Source organism: Mesoplodon mirus (assembly GCF_964341445.2).
Source record: "Mesoplodon mirus genome assembly, chromosome: 7".
NCBI classification, from domain to species: Eukaryota; Metazoa; Chordata; class Mammalia; order Artiodactyla; family Ziphiidae; genus Mesoplodon; species Mesoplodon mirus.
This window is the reverse complement of record NC_138983.1, coordinates 70,533,779-70,551,730: the sequence shown is the minus strand read 5'-3', so window position 1 is coordinate 70,551,730 and position 17,952 is coordinate 70,533,779. Positions and strand designations below refer to the sequence as shown.

Sequence of the window (17,952 nt, the reverse complement as noted above, 5' to 3'; positions counted from 1 at the left end):
AGTTACCCCAAAATTCAGCAGCTTAAAGCAACAAGCATTTATTATCTCACAGTTTTGGAGGGTCAGGAATCTGGGAACAGCTTAGCTGGTCTCATGACTTTGCAGTCGAGATGTCAGCCAGGATGCACGAAGTCTGCTGGAGGCTCAGCTGGGCTGGTTCCACTTCCATGCTCCCTCATGGACAGGAGGCTTTAGTTCCTTGCCATATGGGCCTCTCTATAAGACTGTTTAGACATGGTGTCTGACTTCCCCGAAGAGTGATGAGAGAGAGAGAGACAGAGAGACAGACAGAGAGAGAGAGAGAGAGAGAGAGAGAGAGAGAGAGAGAGAGAGGCAAACTGGTCAAACAAGAAGCCTCAGTGCCTTTCATCAGCTAATCTTGGAGCCACTTATCACTTCCTTATCCTATTCATTAGAAGCAAGTCACTAAGTCCAGCCTGCAGTGAAAGGGAGGGGAATTAAGCTGCACATCTTGAAGGGCAGAGTCTTAAAGAATTTGGGGACCACAAGGGGTCTTAGGACATGACAACTGTCTTCAAATGTTTGGGAAGCCTTGTCAGAAGCAGTAGGCAGATAGGTCTGGTTCCACCTAAGGAGACAGATGGAACCGTGCAAAGATGAGCAGGCACCTGGGGAGGTGGTGAGCCCATGTCACTGGAAGTAGGTATTTGACAGGGATTGTATGACCACTTGGTGGGGTGTTGTAGATAGGTTTCTAGCACTGAATGGGGATTAGACTAGATAAGCGGTCAGCTTGGTAAATAAAGTTTTATTGGAACACAGCCATGCCCATTCATATATTTATTGTGTATGTTGCTTTTATGTTACAATGGCAGAGTTGAGTAGTGTGACAGAAACCATGTGACCTGCAAAATCTAAAATATTTACTATCAGGCCCTTTACAGAAAATGTTTGCCAACCCCTGGACTGGATGACCTTGCAGGTGCCTCCTAGCCCTGAGTGGCATTGTAATATGGTATTTTAAAAAGATTTTGCCTTTTAGGGATACATACAGAGGCATTTATGAGTGGAAACGTTGGGAATTGGGAGCTCCAAACCAGTCAGACACATAATGAGGATCATGCTGTGTTGTGTTTGGGCATAAATTACATAAAATTTTGTAGGTGGATAATTCTGAGATTGCCGTCCTTTTCTTTGTTTTGACAGCTCCTGAGAGAGAAGGTTGTTAGTATTGCTGCTGGGCTGAGGCATGCTTTAGCCGCAACAGGTGATCATTTTGCTTTTATTTTCTTGATAAGCATGTAATACGGAGACACGGAGCTTTGGAAGAAATAAACTTTAAAGAGTAATTCAGAGTGTCCTGCTGTGCTGCAGTCTGATTAAAAGGAGGGGACATAAGGCAGAAGTCATGTGGGAAAGCCTTTAGCAGGTAGGGAGGAAGGAAATGAAGTTGTCTAGCTCTTTGTTATGTTCTTAGGCATGGTGCCCATTTCTCTTGATTTAGTTAGCACTTCATTTAATCCTCACAGGCACGCAGTGATGTGAGTTAAAATTTTTTTGTATTGAGGTATAGTTGATTTACAAAATTATGTTAAGTTTTAGGAGATGTGATTCACATAGTGATTCACAATTTTTAAAGATTATACTCCATTTATAGTTGTTAGAAAATATTGGCCATATTCCCTATACAGTATATTCTTATAGCTTATTTATTTTATACATGGTAGTTTGTACCTCTTACATATGAAGAAACTGAGGTCCAGAGAGGCTAAAGTGTTTGTCTACAGTTACACAGGGTGTTAGGAAATAAAAGGTGAGCTGGGATCAGAGTCTAGGACGGGCTGGATTCCAAGACCCACATTCTTTGCCATGAACTGCATTGCTTTCCTAGTGGATGTAAATGTTTATTGATTTAAATGCTTCAAGTGAGCTTGTCTCCTGTACCATGAGAGGGTGATGCACATAGGGCTGACAGCGTGTGTGAGGTTGAGGGTGGAAAGCGGAGGAGGCAGTGACCCTTTTTTCTCTCTTGCTCATTTTTCTGCTTTCCGTTCCCACTTCTTTGGGCTGAAGGACAGCCCAAACTGGCTATGACAGCCGAGGCTCAAGTGTTGGTGAGTCCAGTTGTGGAATGGGGAGAAGAGTGGAGGCAAGGAAGAATCCGGTGCATCATGGTGCTGGTGGTCACTTGGGGCTTAGTGTGATCATACTTTTTGAAAAACTAAACTTTTTATTTTAAGGTAATTGTAGATTCACGTGCAGTTGTAAGAAATGAAATAGATCACACTCACTCTTTGCCCGTTTCTCTCAGTGGTAACATCTTGTGAAACTGTAGTGTAATAGCACAACCAGGAGTCTTGACACAGTCAGGATACAGAACAGTTCCATCACAAGGATCCCTCTTATGGCTCTTTTGTAGCTGCACCCACTTCCTACCTACTCTCACCCCTTAGCTCTTTTGCTCTCCCACAGTAATGTTGTCATTTTAAGAATGTTATATAAATGGTATCATACAGTATTTAGCCTTTGGGGGTTGGCTTTTTTTGCTCAGCATGATTCCCTGGAGATTCATCCAAGTTGGGAGTATGAATAATTTGTTCCTTTTTATTACTAAGTAACATTCCATGGTATAGAGGTACCACTGTATTAGTTTGCTAGGGCTGCCATAACAAAATACCACAGAGTGGGTGGCTTAAACAACAGGAATTTATTTTCTCACAGTTCAGGAGGCTAGAAGCCCAAGATCAAGATACCATGAGGGTTGGTTTCTAGTGAGGCTTCTCTTCCTGGCTTGTAGATGCTGCCTTCTTGCTGTCTCTTCACATAGTTTTCCCTCTACGCACACATGGGAAGAGAGAGAGATCTCCAGTGTCTCTTCCTCTTTTTATTTTTATTTTTTTTAAAACCGGGAAATGTTCTCTCTGGTTTTATTTATTTATTTTTATTTTGGGCTGTGTTGGGTCTTCGTTTCTGTGCGAGGGCTTTCTCTAGTTGTGGCAAGTGGGGGCCACTCTTCATCACAGTGCGCGGGCCTCTCACTATCGCGGCCTCTCTTGTTGTGGAGCACAGGCTCCAGACGCGCAGGCTCAGTAGTTGTGGCTCACGGGCCCAGTTGCTCCGCGGCATGTGGGATCCTCCCAGACCAGGGCTCGAACCTGTGTCCCCTGCATTGGCAGGCAGACTCTCAACCACTGCGCCACCAGGGAAGCCCTCTTCCTCTTTTTAAAAGGACACCAGTTCTGTCAGATTAAGGCCTCACTATTATGACCCATTTAACTTTTATCACCTCCTATAGGCCCTATCTCCAAATACAGTTACACTGGAGTTTAGGACTTCAATATATGAATTTACGGGGAACACAATTCAGTCTATAACAACGACCGTTTGTTTAACCAGTCACCCATTGAAGGACATTTGGTTGTTTTTGTTTGAAGGACATTTGGTTGTTTTTGTTTTTTAGCTATTAAGAATAAAGCTATAATCATTTGTGGTCAAGTTTTTATGTAAACATAAATTTTCATTTCTCTGGGATAAATGCCCAGGAGTGTGATTACTGAGTTGTATGGTAGTGATTATGCTTTTATAAGCAGCTTCTTCTCTTAGAAATTAGAAGGACCAAAGAATTGCCTGTCATTGGTTTCCTTGCCCCTTTCCTACCAACATTTTGTGATTGCTAGTCTTATGTGTAAATTTTTGTCCAGTTAACAAAGCAGCACAGTTCCCATTATGTGTTTGATTAATTTAATTGTAAGTCCTCCCCTCCCCCATTTAATCTGTAAATATTTCTTCCCACATCTCTAAAAGATAAGGAATTTTTCTGAAAACATTACCAAAAAATACCATCATCATACCTACAAAAAATTATCAGTAATTCTGTAATTTCATCAAGCATCTAGTCAGTATTTAAATTTCCCTGATTATCTCAAAAATATTTTTTTATGGTTTGTTTGAATCAGGATCCAAATTAGGTTTAGCATTGCAATTGGTTGATATGTATCTCAAGTCTCTTTCTCTCTCTTTTAAAGTTTATTTATTCCTTTTAGTTTTTTACTGTGATAAAATACACATAAAATTTATCATCTTACCCATTTTTAAATGTACAGATGAGTGGAATTAAGTACATTCACATTATTGTGCAACTGTTACCAAAATCTGTCTCCAGAACTTTTCTCATCTTGCAAAACTGAAACTCTATGTCCATTAAACAATAACTCCCCATTCCCCCTTCTCCCAGTCCCTGGCAACCACAATTCTACTGTCTATTTCCATGATTTTGGCCACTCATACAGGTACCTCATATAAGTGGAATCGTACAGTCTTTGTCTTTTAGTGGCTTATTTCACTCAACATAATATCCTCAAGGTCTATTCATGTTGTAGCAAATGTCAGAATTTCCTTCCTTTTTAAGACTTAATGATATTCCACTGTATGTGTATACCACATTTTGCTTATCCATTCTTCTATTGATAGACACTTGGGTTGTGACCACATTTTAGCTATTGTGAATAATACTGCTATGAACATGGGTATACAGATATCACTTTGAGATCTTGCTTTCAGTTCTTTAGGATATGTACCCAGAAGTAGGATTGCTGGATCATATAGTAATTCTATTTTTAATTTTTGGAGGAATTGCCGTACTGTTTTCCATAGTGGCTGTTCCATTTTACATTCCCACCAGTAGTCACAAGGTTTCAGATTTCTTCACATCCTTGCCAACCCATGTTATTTTCTTCTTCTTTTTTTTAATAGTAGTCATCCTAATGAATGTAAAGTGGCATCTCATTGTAGTTTTGATTTATATTTCCCTAATGATTAGTGATGTTGAGCATCTTTTTATGTGCTTATTGGCCATTTGTATATTTTCTTTGGAGAAAAGTCTTTTCAAGTCCTTTGCTCATTTTTGAATTTTTGTTGTTGTTGTTGAGTTTTAGGAGATCACTGTATATTTTAAATATTAATCCTTTATCAGGCATCTTCAGTCTCTTTTAATCTTTATATACCTTTTCCTCTCTTTTTATCCTCTTGCAATTTATTTGTTGAAGAGATGGTAAGTTTTGTTTTATTTCAATACTGTGTTTTGCTCGCATTGTGCTCAGTCATCATCACTTATATTTCACAAAGCATGCTTGTCTGTTTACAGCCTAAAGGACCATTGGGTATAGGATACTTCTGGAGGAGCAGTACCTTAATGTTGCTGTTGGATAGTGAATCCTAGTTACACACATCTGACTGTAGACAAAATATACAATATTTCATCTCTGCGTTTGTGTGAGGTTCAGAACATGGGTACATGAATTAGAGTCAGTGAATATGGAAATAAAAGGCCATTCCATTGAAGTAGTGGCTATTAAGAAGCTATCTTGCAGTCATAAATACGTATTTATTTGGTGATTAGGAATCTTTGAATTCATCTTGGTGTAGTAGAAAAGACACTACATTAGGTGTAGGAGAGTTAAGGCCTGGTGTTTTCTCTCCTACTAGCTCCCCGTATGACCGTGGACAAATCACATCTCCTCTACAGGGCCTCAGTGTCTCATGCAGTAAATGTGAGGAATGGACGTGGTAAGATTCAGGGTTCTTTCCTGCTCGGTCTGGAGTCTCAGTTGTCCTTTCAGGTTAATCATGAAAAAAATGTCATTCCAGTAATTTGACTCTGGAGGAGTGTCCTAGAACTTTCTGGAGCGAGTTTTACTATGTTGGAATTTCCTTTGATGGTCTTAGATTGCCCTGAAGATTGGATTTGTGATTGACTTGGTGGTAATCCCTATGACCAGCCATAGGGCCTCTTGAGGCAATAAGCTTTTCCATAATATGCATGTTAACTGAGCATGAATTGGGAATCTTTCATGGCATTGAGGTTCAAAGAGCAATCTGGTCTTAATCCAGATAAAGATTTTCTTTTTTCTCTCCTGCTCCGCTGGGAAGCTAATGGCACGGTGTTCCAGTGGGGAACTGGTTTGGCATCATCTGGACGGCGGTTGTGCCCTGGGCAGACTCTCCCACTGTTTTTGACAGCAAAGGAACCAAGCATAGTGACAGGTAAGGTCCTTACTTCTTCTGAATCCTGTATTTATTCTTTGTTTGGAAATGGAGACACAGGCATGCAGAAAATGGGTAAATGGAGTTTGCTTTTGCTATTTCTTGGTCTCTCTGTCTTAACTCTCTCTGTTCGTTGGTCTGTTAATTTGCTGGGATTTTTGTGGGCCCAGTAAAAGTACCCCTCTTTGCTGCCAGAGTTTGGAACCCATTGAGAAGTAGATGCGAGTCAGGTGGGTGGAAATCAAAATGGTAGCTCTAGAGCTGTTACAAGTTAGGTTGGAAGACATGGCTTAGGTGTTTGGAAATAACATGTAGCAATAGTGAGCCTCCAGGTTCTGAGTCCCAGATTGAATTTACCCACCAGGCACTGGAGCAGCTGTATGCATTCAGTCCTGCTAAGCTCATGGTGCAGCTGAGACCATGGAGGAGGTGCCCTCTGCAGGCAGGCACATCCCAGAGGGAGAACCCACAAGGAATGTGCCTGCCTGCCCAGCTCCTCCCGAAAGGAAAGCAGGAGGGTGTGAGGATGTGGAGAGAGGGGCTAGGAGCGTTCCCCGAGGGAAATCTCTCTTCATGGGCACATGAGGAATAGGTAGGAAGGGTGCTGCCCACAGGACTCCTGGTCTCTAGGACTTTCTTCCTCTGTCTCTCTCTCCCTGTCTGCTCTACACTCTCTTCGTGGGCCTTTATCTCTCTGTTTGTAGCACCATGTCTCCACCTCCTCCTCTTCTTCCTCTCTCGCTCTGACTTTGTGACCCAGTTTACTGAGGGTTAGCTGTAGGAAAAACCTGTCAGGAAACCTCTCCTCTCTTCTAGCTCAGAACAAAGGAGGGATTTTTGAGGGCAGTAGGAAGTGGGGAGAGAAAAGGGAAGGGTGAGCCACAGTCGGAGTGTCGTACAAGTTGTTGGGATCGTTCTGATTCTCTTAAGTCCTTGAGGCTTTCCCCTGTTGTGGGGGTGAGGTTAGCGCCCTGAAGCCCATGAGTTGAGTTGGGGAGGGTTCTCTTAGAGAAGGAGAAGGGGTCACTGGACACAGGAGAGTCTACTTCACATTGAAGGCATTTGTAATATAAACTCATACTTCCCAAACATCTTTCCTGCCTCACCAAGGTATTAACTGCTCCCTGGGCATGTGCTGTGTTCTCATTCCTCTGTGCCTGTGGGCAGACTGTTACCTCTTCCCAGGATGCCTTTTCCTTCCTGTTCCCCTTGGGAAAATCCTGATCATTTTCCAGGTCCTAGCTCAGCTGCAGTTTTCTCAGGAAAGACTCTTCCTTCTTCTCACCTCCATTGCATTTTCTTTTTTTAAAATTTTTTATAAATTTATTTATTTATGGCTGTGTTGGGTCTTCGTTGCTGCGCGCAGGCTTTCTCTAGTTGCGGCGAGCAGGGGCTACTCTTTGTTGTGGTGTGCAGACTTCTCGTTGCAGTGGCCCCTCTTGTTGTGGAGCACGGGCTCTAGGCGTGCGAGCTTCAGTAGTTGTGGCACGTGGGCTCAGTAGTTGTGGCTCGTGGGCTCTAGAGTGCAGGCTCAGTAGTTGTGACACACAGGCTTAGTAGCTCTGCGGCATGTGGGATCTTCCCCAGACCGGGGATCAAACCTGTGTCCCCTGCATTGGCAGGCAGATTCTTAACCACTGTGCCACCAGGGAAGTCCGCATTTTCTTTATGTGCATGGATAGTACAACATATTATATTGTTATGAGTTGTTTACATGTTTTCCCAAATGCCAAAGATGATGAGCTTTTTAAGGGTAGGAATTATGTCTACTGTCTGTTTTAGCACAGGTTTTGTATCTAAAAGGAATCAGAAGTGTTTTTATTTGATTTGATTTAAATGACCTGGTTGGGATCTGCTTGGGGCACAGCTTAGATTCAGAGTTAATTTGGGGGAATTTTCTGATGAGATGTTAGAGAAGATATCAGCTTCCTGCCCTCAAAGTCTTTCACTTTTCATTGTCCCCTCTTCACCTCATTGGTTCTGGAGCTGGAACCCTGGATGTCCTCTCCCGACCCGGCCACTAGGAGACCAGTGCTTCCTCTCTGGTGAAAGTGGCAGAAACATCTTCTTTGTCCCTTTCTCATTCCACAGGATACTTGAAGGCATGAAGGGAATTTTATTAAGACACTAGTAAATTGAAGAGAAGTGTAAGAAGAAAGAGTTATAGAATAAGACTCCCATTTCTCTGCATGCCAGACCAGGTGACCACAGCATCGAGCCGAGTTGATTAGGGTTTACACTGTTGTTGAAGGCAGTGTATTTACGGGTGGAAAAGGGCTGGATTTGGATATGGGAGGCAAGTTCAAATTCTAGCTCTGCCTGTGTGTTGTTAGGAGGCCTGGGCTTGTGTTTCAGTGTCTGCATGTGATAGCAGCTGAATGTATGAGATGTCATTGCTTCTAGGCCCGCTCCGTGGACAGAGCTAGGAAATATACATGTACACACACGTTTATACATATGTACACCTATGTCTGTTTATCTCTAGTAGAAACCACAAGTCTACACTGACTTCAATTACAGTGCAGTATCACATGGTCAATTCTACTCTGTAACCTTTTCATATCTGTACCTTTCTTCTCCTTTCTAATAGTGAGAAATCTGACTCCTTTATCCTCAAAATATTTATTTATTTGTTCAACCTCCTGGATATAAGCAGTCTCCCTACCATGCCAGCCATCTTCTTGGCCAGTGCCGCTGACTCAGACCTGGCTGAGAGTTTCTCTCCAGGTGCTGTGACCACTGGCTATGGGCCTCCTGTGCCCAATTTGTTCTGTTACAAATGTGATTTCAAAAGAATTTTTTTTTTTTTTGTAGGCCTAGAGAATTCTCAAGCAGTATGTGTTCTTGCTGGCTCAGATCACTCAGCTTCACTGACAGGTAGGTAACATGCCATTCAGAATTCTGGGTGTTTCTGCCTCAAGTGATTCTATTGGGACACAGAGGGAAAAGCATAGACTTTGGAGTCAGAATTCTGATGCCACCACTGGTATGATCTTAGGCAAGTCATTTTACCTTCCTGAGACCATTTCCTCTTCTATAAAGTACTTTGTGGATAGTTTTGAGAATTACATATGATAATACACGTAAAACACTCATGTGAAACAGAGGCTCACTTCCTTTCCTCTGAGTTTGTTTTCTTAGCTGTACAATAGGGATAAAAATATCTTCCTTTAGGGTAATTGTGATTGTCACATCATATAACCAACAGTAAATTTATGTATAATATGTTGTTATCTTATCCACCTAATCTATTTTGATGTCTAATATAACTGTCTAAGCTCTCTAGCTGTCTATTTTCTCTAGCTGTTTAATCTCAGACTAACCTATTTTATCCACCTATATCTTTCTTCTCCATTTATCTGTCACCCTGTCTGCTCTCTCTATTTATCTACTCTATTTTATTTAACTATATATCTCTATTTTTATTTATCTTCCATCTTTGTGTCTTCTTATCTATCCTAAGTCTCCATAATCTCTAAGTCTAGTTGTGTATATGTTTCTGTAATCTATTTTATATTTTTATGTTTTCCTCTAGTTGATCTCTCTATTCCATCTCTTTAATCTGTCTATCTATCTAGTCTTTATTCTCTCACACAGTGTGTATATCTCTCTGTCTTGGCCATGTATCTGTCCATCCATCCATTTGATACACCCAGCCAATATAGTATAAACTTTCTAGTGATAATGCAGCATTTTCTTGAAAGTGAAGGTTATCCATCTATCCTAAAGGTTTTTTTCAAAGCCCAGATTGCACTGACCCCTGCTGGTAGACTGGATACTCTAGCTCTGAGAGATTTATGTTGGTAAGACCTCTCACCCGGAGTTGAATGCATTACATTTTTTAAGCAAAGGGAAATGACTTTCATACACAGTGTTTCCAGTGTTTCATGTGGCAATTAAGATGTGTACACAGTATCTGTAAGTTAATGGGGGCATGCATTCTTCAACATCAAATTTGTAATGCAGTCCAACTGAGGAGCTGTTACTGTTTCCAAAGCACAAGAGCCATAATATGGGATTTTAAATGCTTAACAGATTCTGAACTACAGATAATTTGATATTTAATTAATTAAAAGCAACTAACTAATGAAAGAACTAGCTGCTTTTAGCCTGTGTCTCATGTTAGGTAGATTTATAGATATGTTAAAAGAGTTGAGTTAAAATGAATGCCAGGGCTTCCCTGGTGGCTTAGTGGTTGGGAGTCTGCCTGCCAGTGCAGGGAACATGGGTTCGGGCCCTGGTCCGGGAAGATCCCACATGCTGCTGAGCGGCTGAGCCCATGCGCCACAACTGCTGAGACTGCGCTCTAGAGCCCGTGAGCCACAGCTACTGAAGCCCGTGCTTTGTGGCAGGAGAGGCCACCGCAGTGAGAAGCCCGCTCGCCACAACTAGAGAAGGACCCACGTGCGGCGGCGAAGACCCAATGCAGCCATAAAAAAAAAAAAAAAAGAATGCCAGCTCTAAGGGACTCCTTTCGGCATGTGGTCCCACGTCCCCTTTTATGGGGAGGGGGGCAGAAGGCCCCACGACAAGAAGTGACTAGTTCATCCCCCATGGTCCTCACTAGCATTGGAGAAAGGCATTCTTTTCTGAGAATAAGAACAGACTGAGAAAGGTTTCTTCTTTTTTTTTTTTTTCGGCCATGCCATGCAGCATGTGGGATCTTCTCTGACCAGGGATCAAACCCATGCCCCCTGCTTTGGGAGCACGGAGTCTTAACCACTGGACCACCAGGGAAGTCCTGAGAGATTTCTACTCTGTTCTAATTCATTTGAAATGGCTGGTATTTTGTAACCTAGAGATTCTTCTAGTTGCCTTCTAACATCGATTTCTTAAAAACTCTTGTAATCAGTAAAGCTATTTTTTATTTCATATGTGGAGCATTTTTACTATGGTGTTTTTAAAACATAGATGTTGGATTTTTTATTGTGATATAATTCATATATGAAAGTGTACAGTTTAGTGATTTTTAAAGTATATTCACAAAGTGAATTGGTTTTGGATATTGTGAAAGTGAATTAAAAAGGGTCAAGATTAATATCCGTCTTTCCTGGTCTAGTTCAAGCTGTTCCACATTGGATTTTGTTCAGTGTTCTTTAGACCTTCTGTCTGGAGTTGTAGATTATGTAACTATTTGACACTGCAGCAGAATTTAGTTTTGCCTGCTGATGCAACAGTGTAATGATCTGCATGTGGAAGACAGTTCGTCTTTGCAAAAAGATGGTTTAGACTTACTAAGATAAATGAAGGCTTATTACAGACACAGGCTCATTGTCAGTGGTACCTTGGTAGCTAAGCACTCCATTTAATGGGTTGAAGCTTTGCTGAGGGGTCCGCTGCCCTCTTGTAAAGGATCCTCATACTTCATACACCCTGGTGAGGTCCAGGGAGGTTGCCCTCTCTCTAGGCATGAAATACACCAAATTCCTTGTATAGCACTGCAGAATGTCAGTGCTGCAAAAAGGCTCCACGGATTTATAGACCCTCAGACTCTATGAAACAGTGACCCAGAATGTGAAGTGATGTGCCCCGTGTCACAGGGTGATCCAGTAGCAGATTTGGGACTTGAAGCCTGAATCTTGGTCTAGTATCCTTTAAGGATACTGTTTGGCTTCTGATCAGCTTTGGAGAATAGACCAGACTGCCTCAGGGCAAGCAATACTGTAAACCTTTACTGGGAGGTCACAGAATGCTGTGGAAGCAAAAAACCTGCCTTCTGCTCCCACTTGATCCCTCATTAGCTATGTGATATTGAAAGTCACTTAACATCTCCAAGCCTTGGTTAATTTATCTTCTAGAAGAGTGCTGTCTAGGAGAAATATAATGTGAGCCATATTGCAAAAAGTAAAAAGAAACAGGTGAATTAATTTTAATAATTTATTTTACTTAACCCAGTATATCCAAAATATTATTTCAACATGTAATCCGTATGAAACTTATTAAAGAGGCACACTCCTTTTGGGTTTTTTTTGCACTATGTCTTTACAGTCCATTGTGTTTTGTTTGTCTTCAACATGTCTCATTTGGACTAGCCACATTTCAAGTGTTCAGTAGCCACATGTGTGTACCATGTGCTTACTGTGCAGTGTAGAACCTTGGAATGTTAGGGTTGGGAAAGTGCTTAGAAATCATCCAAGGAGTCACAAACTGTAGATTTATAAGCCAAATTATGGTCTATGGCCCCATTTTTTTTGACTTCCAGTTAAACATTTGTTGAATGTGAATGCCTTTTGGACAAGCATGTGCCCTCTGGTTTGCTGCCATCACCCACAAGTCTCTCCTGTTAACAGTGTCATCAGTTATATCATCTGCCCTTCTTGACCAACCGCCTTCCCCTCCAGTCTTCAGCTGGTGAAACTAAGGCTTGGAGAGGAAGTGGTTTGTCCAAGGTCAGTAGCTAGTTAGCAGATCCAAGAATAGAAGCCAGAGTCACTTGACTCTGAAATTGCTCTCTTTCTATTAAATCACAGTGTCAGTCTGTCGCATTCCTGCTTATATCACAGGATTATTGTGAGGTTCAAATGAGCTTAAGTGCTATGTGGATGTGATATGATAACATTATATTTTCTTCTGGACAAGGCATGTAGTGAAATCATCTTATATTTATAAAGTTTAAGCTTTAAACAATTTATCTTTTAACCTGTTATTTTAAAAAGCTAATATATATTTTTCCTAACAAAAGGTAATGCAAGCGTTTTTTTAAAAATGTAGAAAATAGAGAAACATATGTCTTGCACATGGTAGATGTTGAACAAATATTTGGCTGAATGAATTAATGAAAAAATAAACTCACATTCCTATTCCTTGACAAACTGCTAAGACCATTTGGCCTTTTTTCCTATTTAAAGAATTTTAAAAAATCTTGTGTATAATTATGCTATACATGAATTTGGTATCTTGTTTTGCTCTATTCAACATTGTAGGATTAAGAGTAATACAACTTCTTTTAACCACTTTTTTTTTTTCAAACTTGGGTTATTTTCCATCATTTTGGACTAATGTTCCTTCACCTCTTTTGTCCCCCTTTTGTTTGTTTAAGATGCAGGAGAGCTGTTTGTTTGGGGAAGCAACAAGCATGGGCAACTGGCTTCCCAGGCTGCTTTCCTTCCTGTGCCCCAGAAGATAGAAGCACATTGTTTTCAGAATGAAAAGATCGCTGCTGTCTGGAATGGGTGGACACACCTGGTTGCTCGGACAGGTGAGAGTGGCAGAGAGTTTGTGGTTGGGAAGAGCAGCTGGGGGGACAGCGGTCTAAGTAGCTATGAATGCTTGGGATTAGGTCGTTTGGTTTTTACTGATGAAAAGCTTTTAAGGGTTGGGAAAGGGAGGACCTGGGATCTAGTTCTGCAATCAGCCAGATATGTGGCTTTTCCTCTCTGGATCACAGGTTTACATGCAAAAAGGCAAGGCTGGCTTAGGTTAACTCCTTCTGGCCCTAAGAGTCCATGAGGTTTAGCGAAGGAACCCACTGCAACAAACATCACCTAGAAATTTGTCCAGGTTGCTGGGGAGTCTTTGCCTTGTCATAGCTAAAGGGATGACTGTATTTGCATTTTCACTTGAGTCTAAATTAAAGGTGTCAGAAACTATTAAGTTAAATATTTTAAGATTGAGGCAAAAGCATTACTTTGAGTCATAGCTGGCATGGTATTTTTTTTTTTGCGGTACACGGGCCTCTCACTGTTGTGGCCTCTCCCGTTGTGGAGCACAGGCTCCGGACGCGCAGGCCCAGCGGCCATGGCTCACGGGCCCAGCCCCTCCGCGGCATGTGGGACCCTCCCGGACCGGGGCACGAACCCGTGTCCCCTGCATCGGCAGGCGGACTCTCAACCACTGCGCCACCAGGGAAGCCCTGGCATGGTATTTTGATTTAAATTTTTATTAACCCTAACAAACTTTGTACATTGATTCAAACATCCCACATATTCCTTCAGATGTTATCTTACCAGGCCATGCCATCCAGCTTTTGGCATCTTTATCTTTTCTTGATAATATCTTCGTTGATTTCTCATCTTAGGGCAGTTCTCCTTGCCTGGTCTTCATATTCCTGACACTGTTCTCGGGGTTTGTTTTTTCATGGCCTCCCTTCTTCCCAGCCTTCCTAGAGCTCTTGCTGACTGACACAGTTTCCCAGACCAGCAGTTTGTAATTCTTAAGAACCATTATTGTGTCAAGGCCTTCTGAACTTCAGGGGTTCTCAGGAGTCCTCTTGCCTGCTCTTGGCCTGCTCATTAGTGACACACAGATCTGTAGACTCTCAAATACCTGGTGACTTAATCCAATACTCTTGTAGGTTTTCAGGTCAGCTTCAGTTATCCTGGGTAAGTCACACGTACTACACCTTTGAACACACAGACATAGACTTATGAGTATTTATATCGATGGTGCTTTTAATTGGTTCTTAAAAAAATTTTTTTTTTTTAAATTCTCATCTTGCTCTTTCACCAATCTTAAACTATTATATCCTGATCTTTACCCAGTCCTTTTTTTTTTTTTAAAGAAGATGTTGGGGGTAGGAGTTTATTAATTAATTTATTTATTTTTGCTGTGTTGCGTCTTCGTTTCTGTGTGAGGGCTTTCTCTAGTTGTGGCAAGCAGGGGCCACTCTTCATCGCGGTGCGTGGGCCTCTCACTATGGCGGCCTCTCTTGTTGCGGAGCACAGGCTCCAGACGCGCAGTCTCAGCAGTTGCGGCCCACGGGCCTAATTGCTCCGCGGCATGTGGGATCCTCCCAGACCAGGGCTCGAACCCATGTCCCCTGCATTAGCAGGCAGACTCTCAACCACTGCGCCACCAGGGAAGCCCTCTTAAAAATTTTTTTAAGATTGTTTTGGTACAGAGGCCTATCTAACAAAGGTGTATAATAAACTTTCCATATTTGCCGCTTCAGAGGATGCTCTAATGATGTCATTCATTTGGAGGAAAATCATGACTTTCCTCAAAGAAGTCCAGACTGCTTGAAGATTGGGACCATCGACAGAAATTTTTCTTAAAGAGACCCTGAGCATAGTAGCCGCTTATTTGTATAATTGTTACTCTCTCTCTTCTCTTCCAGACAGTGAGCTCTGTGATAGGAGACACCATATTTATCTTGCTCACGTCTGTATCTCCAGTGCCTAGCAGAGAAAGTATTCATTGCCTCCATTAAACTGTTTCTAGTTAAAAGAGACTAAACATATTCAGATGCATAGGAGGCGGGGCAGACTGCGAGGATTTCTTCTTTCCTTGGACTCTCTGGTCCATGATCAGAAGGCTTCAGTTTGTCTCTTTGGATTCAAGAGTCCAACCAAATCGGTTCTTGTTTATTGTGAACCTTTTGAGCAGTGTGCTAAGCCTTGAAGAAACAGAGAAGATGTGGGCCATGCCCTCCCACTGCAATGTATGGACAGGCTTAAGTCTAAGAGTATAGAAACAGAAGACTTTATCATCCATCTGTCCATCATACAGATGGTGAGGACCTGTTTATGTACCATGCCTTGTACTAGATCCTAATCCTGCCCTCAAGGAGCCCACTGTCACTAGGGGAGACAGACGTGTTATCAGAGTTCAGTGCAGCAATGGAGCTAAGTCAGTGTGCAGGAATGGCACGGACACTAGCAGTAGTCTGAGTCACTGGGTGTTAACAGGTAGGCGTTTCATGCTTAGTCAGTCTTCAAAGAATTGCAGTACTACCAAACCATAGTGAGTTTAGTTGAGTCTGTCAGTAAATCCGTTAACTGGTTAGGCAGCTGACTAATGAAAGACATAAAGATGTTGCTGCTTTGATTCTAGCTTTGCAGCACTGTAACTCATGCTGATTTCCACGTCTGGGCCAACAGCCCAGCACTCAGGGTGGGAGGTTGGAACCTATGTCCCTGACACTGTCTGAGTCACCCCAGCTGCTCTGGGGCTCAGCTTCAGGTCTGCACCTCCACTTGAGAACGTGATCTTTGGGTAATGTTTCAGCTGTTTAATTAACTTGTTAATTCTGATCTCTTGTTTATGCACTTTCTTATTTTCCCCTTTCTCCTGAGTCCAGAGTGGTTAAAAGCTGGGATGTTTGAGCGTCCTGGTTGTTGCGCTGAGTTTTGGGTAGATGAGAGTCTCCTGCTGTTTGGTTCACCAGTTTTGCCCTCCTCCTAGCAGCCATGGAAGCCTTTGCCCTGGCGCGGTGTCATTGAGAAGAAACAGCCAGGACTTCCAGTTTAATCAGACCCAGCTGCTCATTTTAATGGGAACAAGATTTGCTCACAGGGTCAAAAGCAGCTCATTATTGGGCCAAGGAGTTATTTGACTCTAGTTGTTTTCACAAGCTCCAGTGGAGAATTGTTCCTGGGACCTACCTGCAGCCACATCAGCACAGAGGCTGCCCCCAGTCTCGTTCTGGAAGACATTCGGGGTGTGTTATTGATTAAAAACAGCTTATGTGCAGTGACCATAGATCCGTCCAGTAAGGTGGGCTAGGCTGGGCTGGGTTAGGTTGGAGACGGGGAGTAGACTGTGCTTTCTCCCTTCTCATAATCCCTACACCAACTTTATCCCTTGGGGGACGTTTGCAGTGTCTGGAGCCATATTTGGTTGTCACAACTGGGGGTGGGCGTGCTATTAGCATCTAGTGGGTAGAGGCCAGGGATGCTGCTAAATGTCCTACAATGCAAGGGCAGTCCCTCCCGACACAGAAATACCCAGCCCCAAATGTTAGTGGTACCATGATCGAGAAATGCTGCCCAAGACTGCCATCCCCAGTGGTAGGTGCTTAGCGAGGGCAGTTCACATGATATCAAGATTACTTTAGTTCGTCTATGTGGGAATCTGGGATGCAGTCTCTGTTCTCCCTCTTCAGGAGTCTGGTGCCTACCTGCAGTGCTTGTGATAGAAAAATACTTTTCTCCATTAGAGGCACTTGGAAAGAGTCCAGGAGAACCTGTTCTAATCTGGGAAAGCTGGCAAGGTACCTGTGTCTCAGACTGGTGGAGCTGCATTCTAGAAACCTTTCCCAAGCTGCTTAATGTCCCCGATCATTGTTCTCGGGAACTTCATGGGACTCCTGTGTGACTTTATCCAGGCTCAGTGACCTGCAGCTGTCTCCTCTGAGATTCATGAGTTCCTGGCCCGAAGTGCTTCTAGTGAGAACTGGGTGGTGGATCTGTGTGCCTTCCTATTTGGGTGACCTTAGTTGAGTCACTTCACCTGTCTAGGCCTCAATTTCCTCCTCTCTCATGCAGGGTATTAAAACCTACCTCCATTCTACAGACAGCTGCTGTGAGTTTCAAATGAATGAATCTGTGTGAAAGATCCTAACTAACTGTAAAATGCTGTACATACCTGTACAGGGGGTGCCCGTGCTTGGGATGTGTGAGTACACTAAGGAGTTAGCAGTTGCTTTTAGAAAGGCTTCTATTTCGGCAGGGTCTGTGCAGGGCTTGAGACACACCAGCTTCTCCCCTCAGGGCTCATGAACTGGCCAGGTCTGACAGGCAGAGTTTCCTGAGGTCTTTCACTTACATGCAGCCAGCACGTAGCTCTTTTATATTATCAATATAAGATCATCATGGCCTTACAGGTAATTTTTCCTGTTAAAACCTCTGATCACACTATTCTTCCTTCAATGGATTGTATACATACCACCAAACTGTATTCTTCCTACAAAATGGATTGTATACATCCACTTGCATTCTTAGTTGTTTAATGTCTAGACTGTAAATTCCATGAGAGCAGTGTCTGTTTTGTTCATGGCTATATCCCCAGCACCTGGCACAGGCCCGGCACATAGTAGATGATTAGTAACTAATTGCTGAACGAATGAATAGATGGCAAGGTAGAGAGAAGCGTGGCTTTGAAGTCAGACAGGTCGAGGTGTGACTCAGCTCTGCCAGCCTCCTGATTATGCCAGTGCCTCTCTGTCACCACCGTGGTGCAGGCCACTGTCACCTTCTTGCTGGATCCTGCAGCGGCCTCTGCCTGGTGTCC

The 17,952-nt window shown here is 42.7% G+C and overlaps 1 protein-coding gene across 2 annotated transcripts in view; it reads left to right on the top strand.

Moving 5' to 3' along the window:
- SERGEF (secretion regulating guanine nucleotide exchange factor) overlaps positions 1-17,952 on the top strand; it is a 223,672-nt gene that overhangs the window by 9,714 nt on the left and 196,006 nt on the right. For both annotated transcript variants that reach the window (XM_082628679.1, XM_082628678.1), the window contains exons 5-8: positions 1,168-1,228; positions 5,890-6,003; positions 8,818-8,880; positions 13,043-13,201. In XM_082628679.1, coding sequence (XP_082484805.1) covers positions 1,168-1,228; positions 5,890-6,003; positions 8,818-8,880; positions 13,043-13,201 — 397 coding nt within the window. The remainder of the gene's footprint in view (positions 1-1,167; positions 1,229-5,889; positions 6,004-8,817; positions 8,881-13,042; positions 13,202-17,952) is intronic.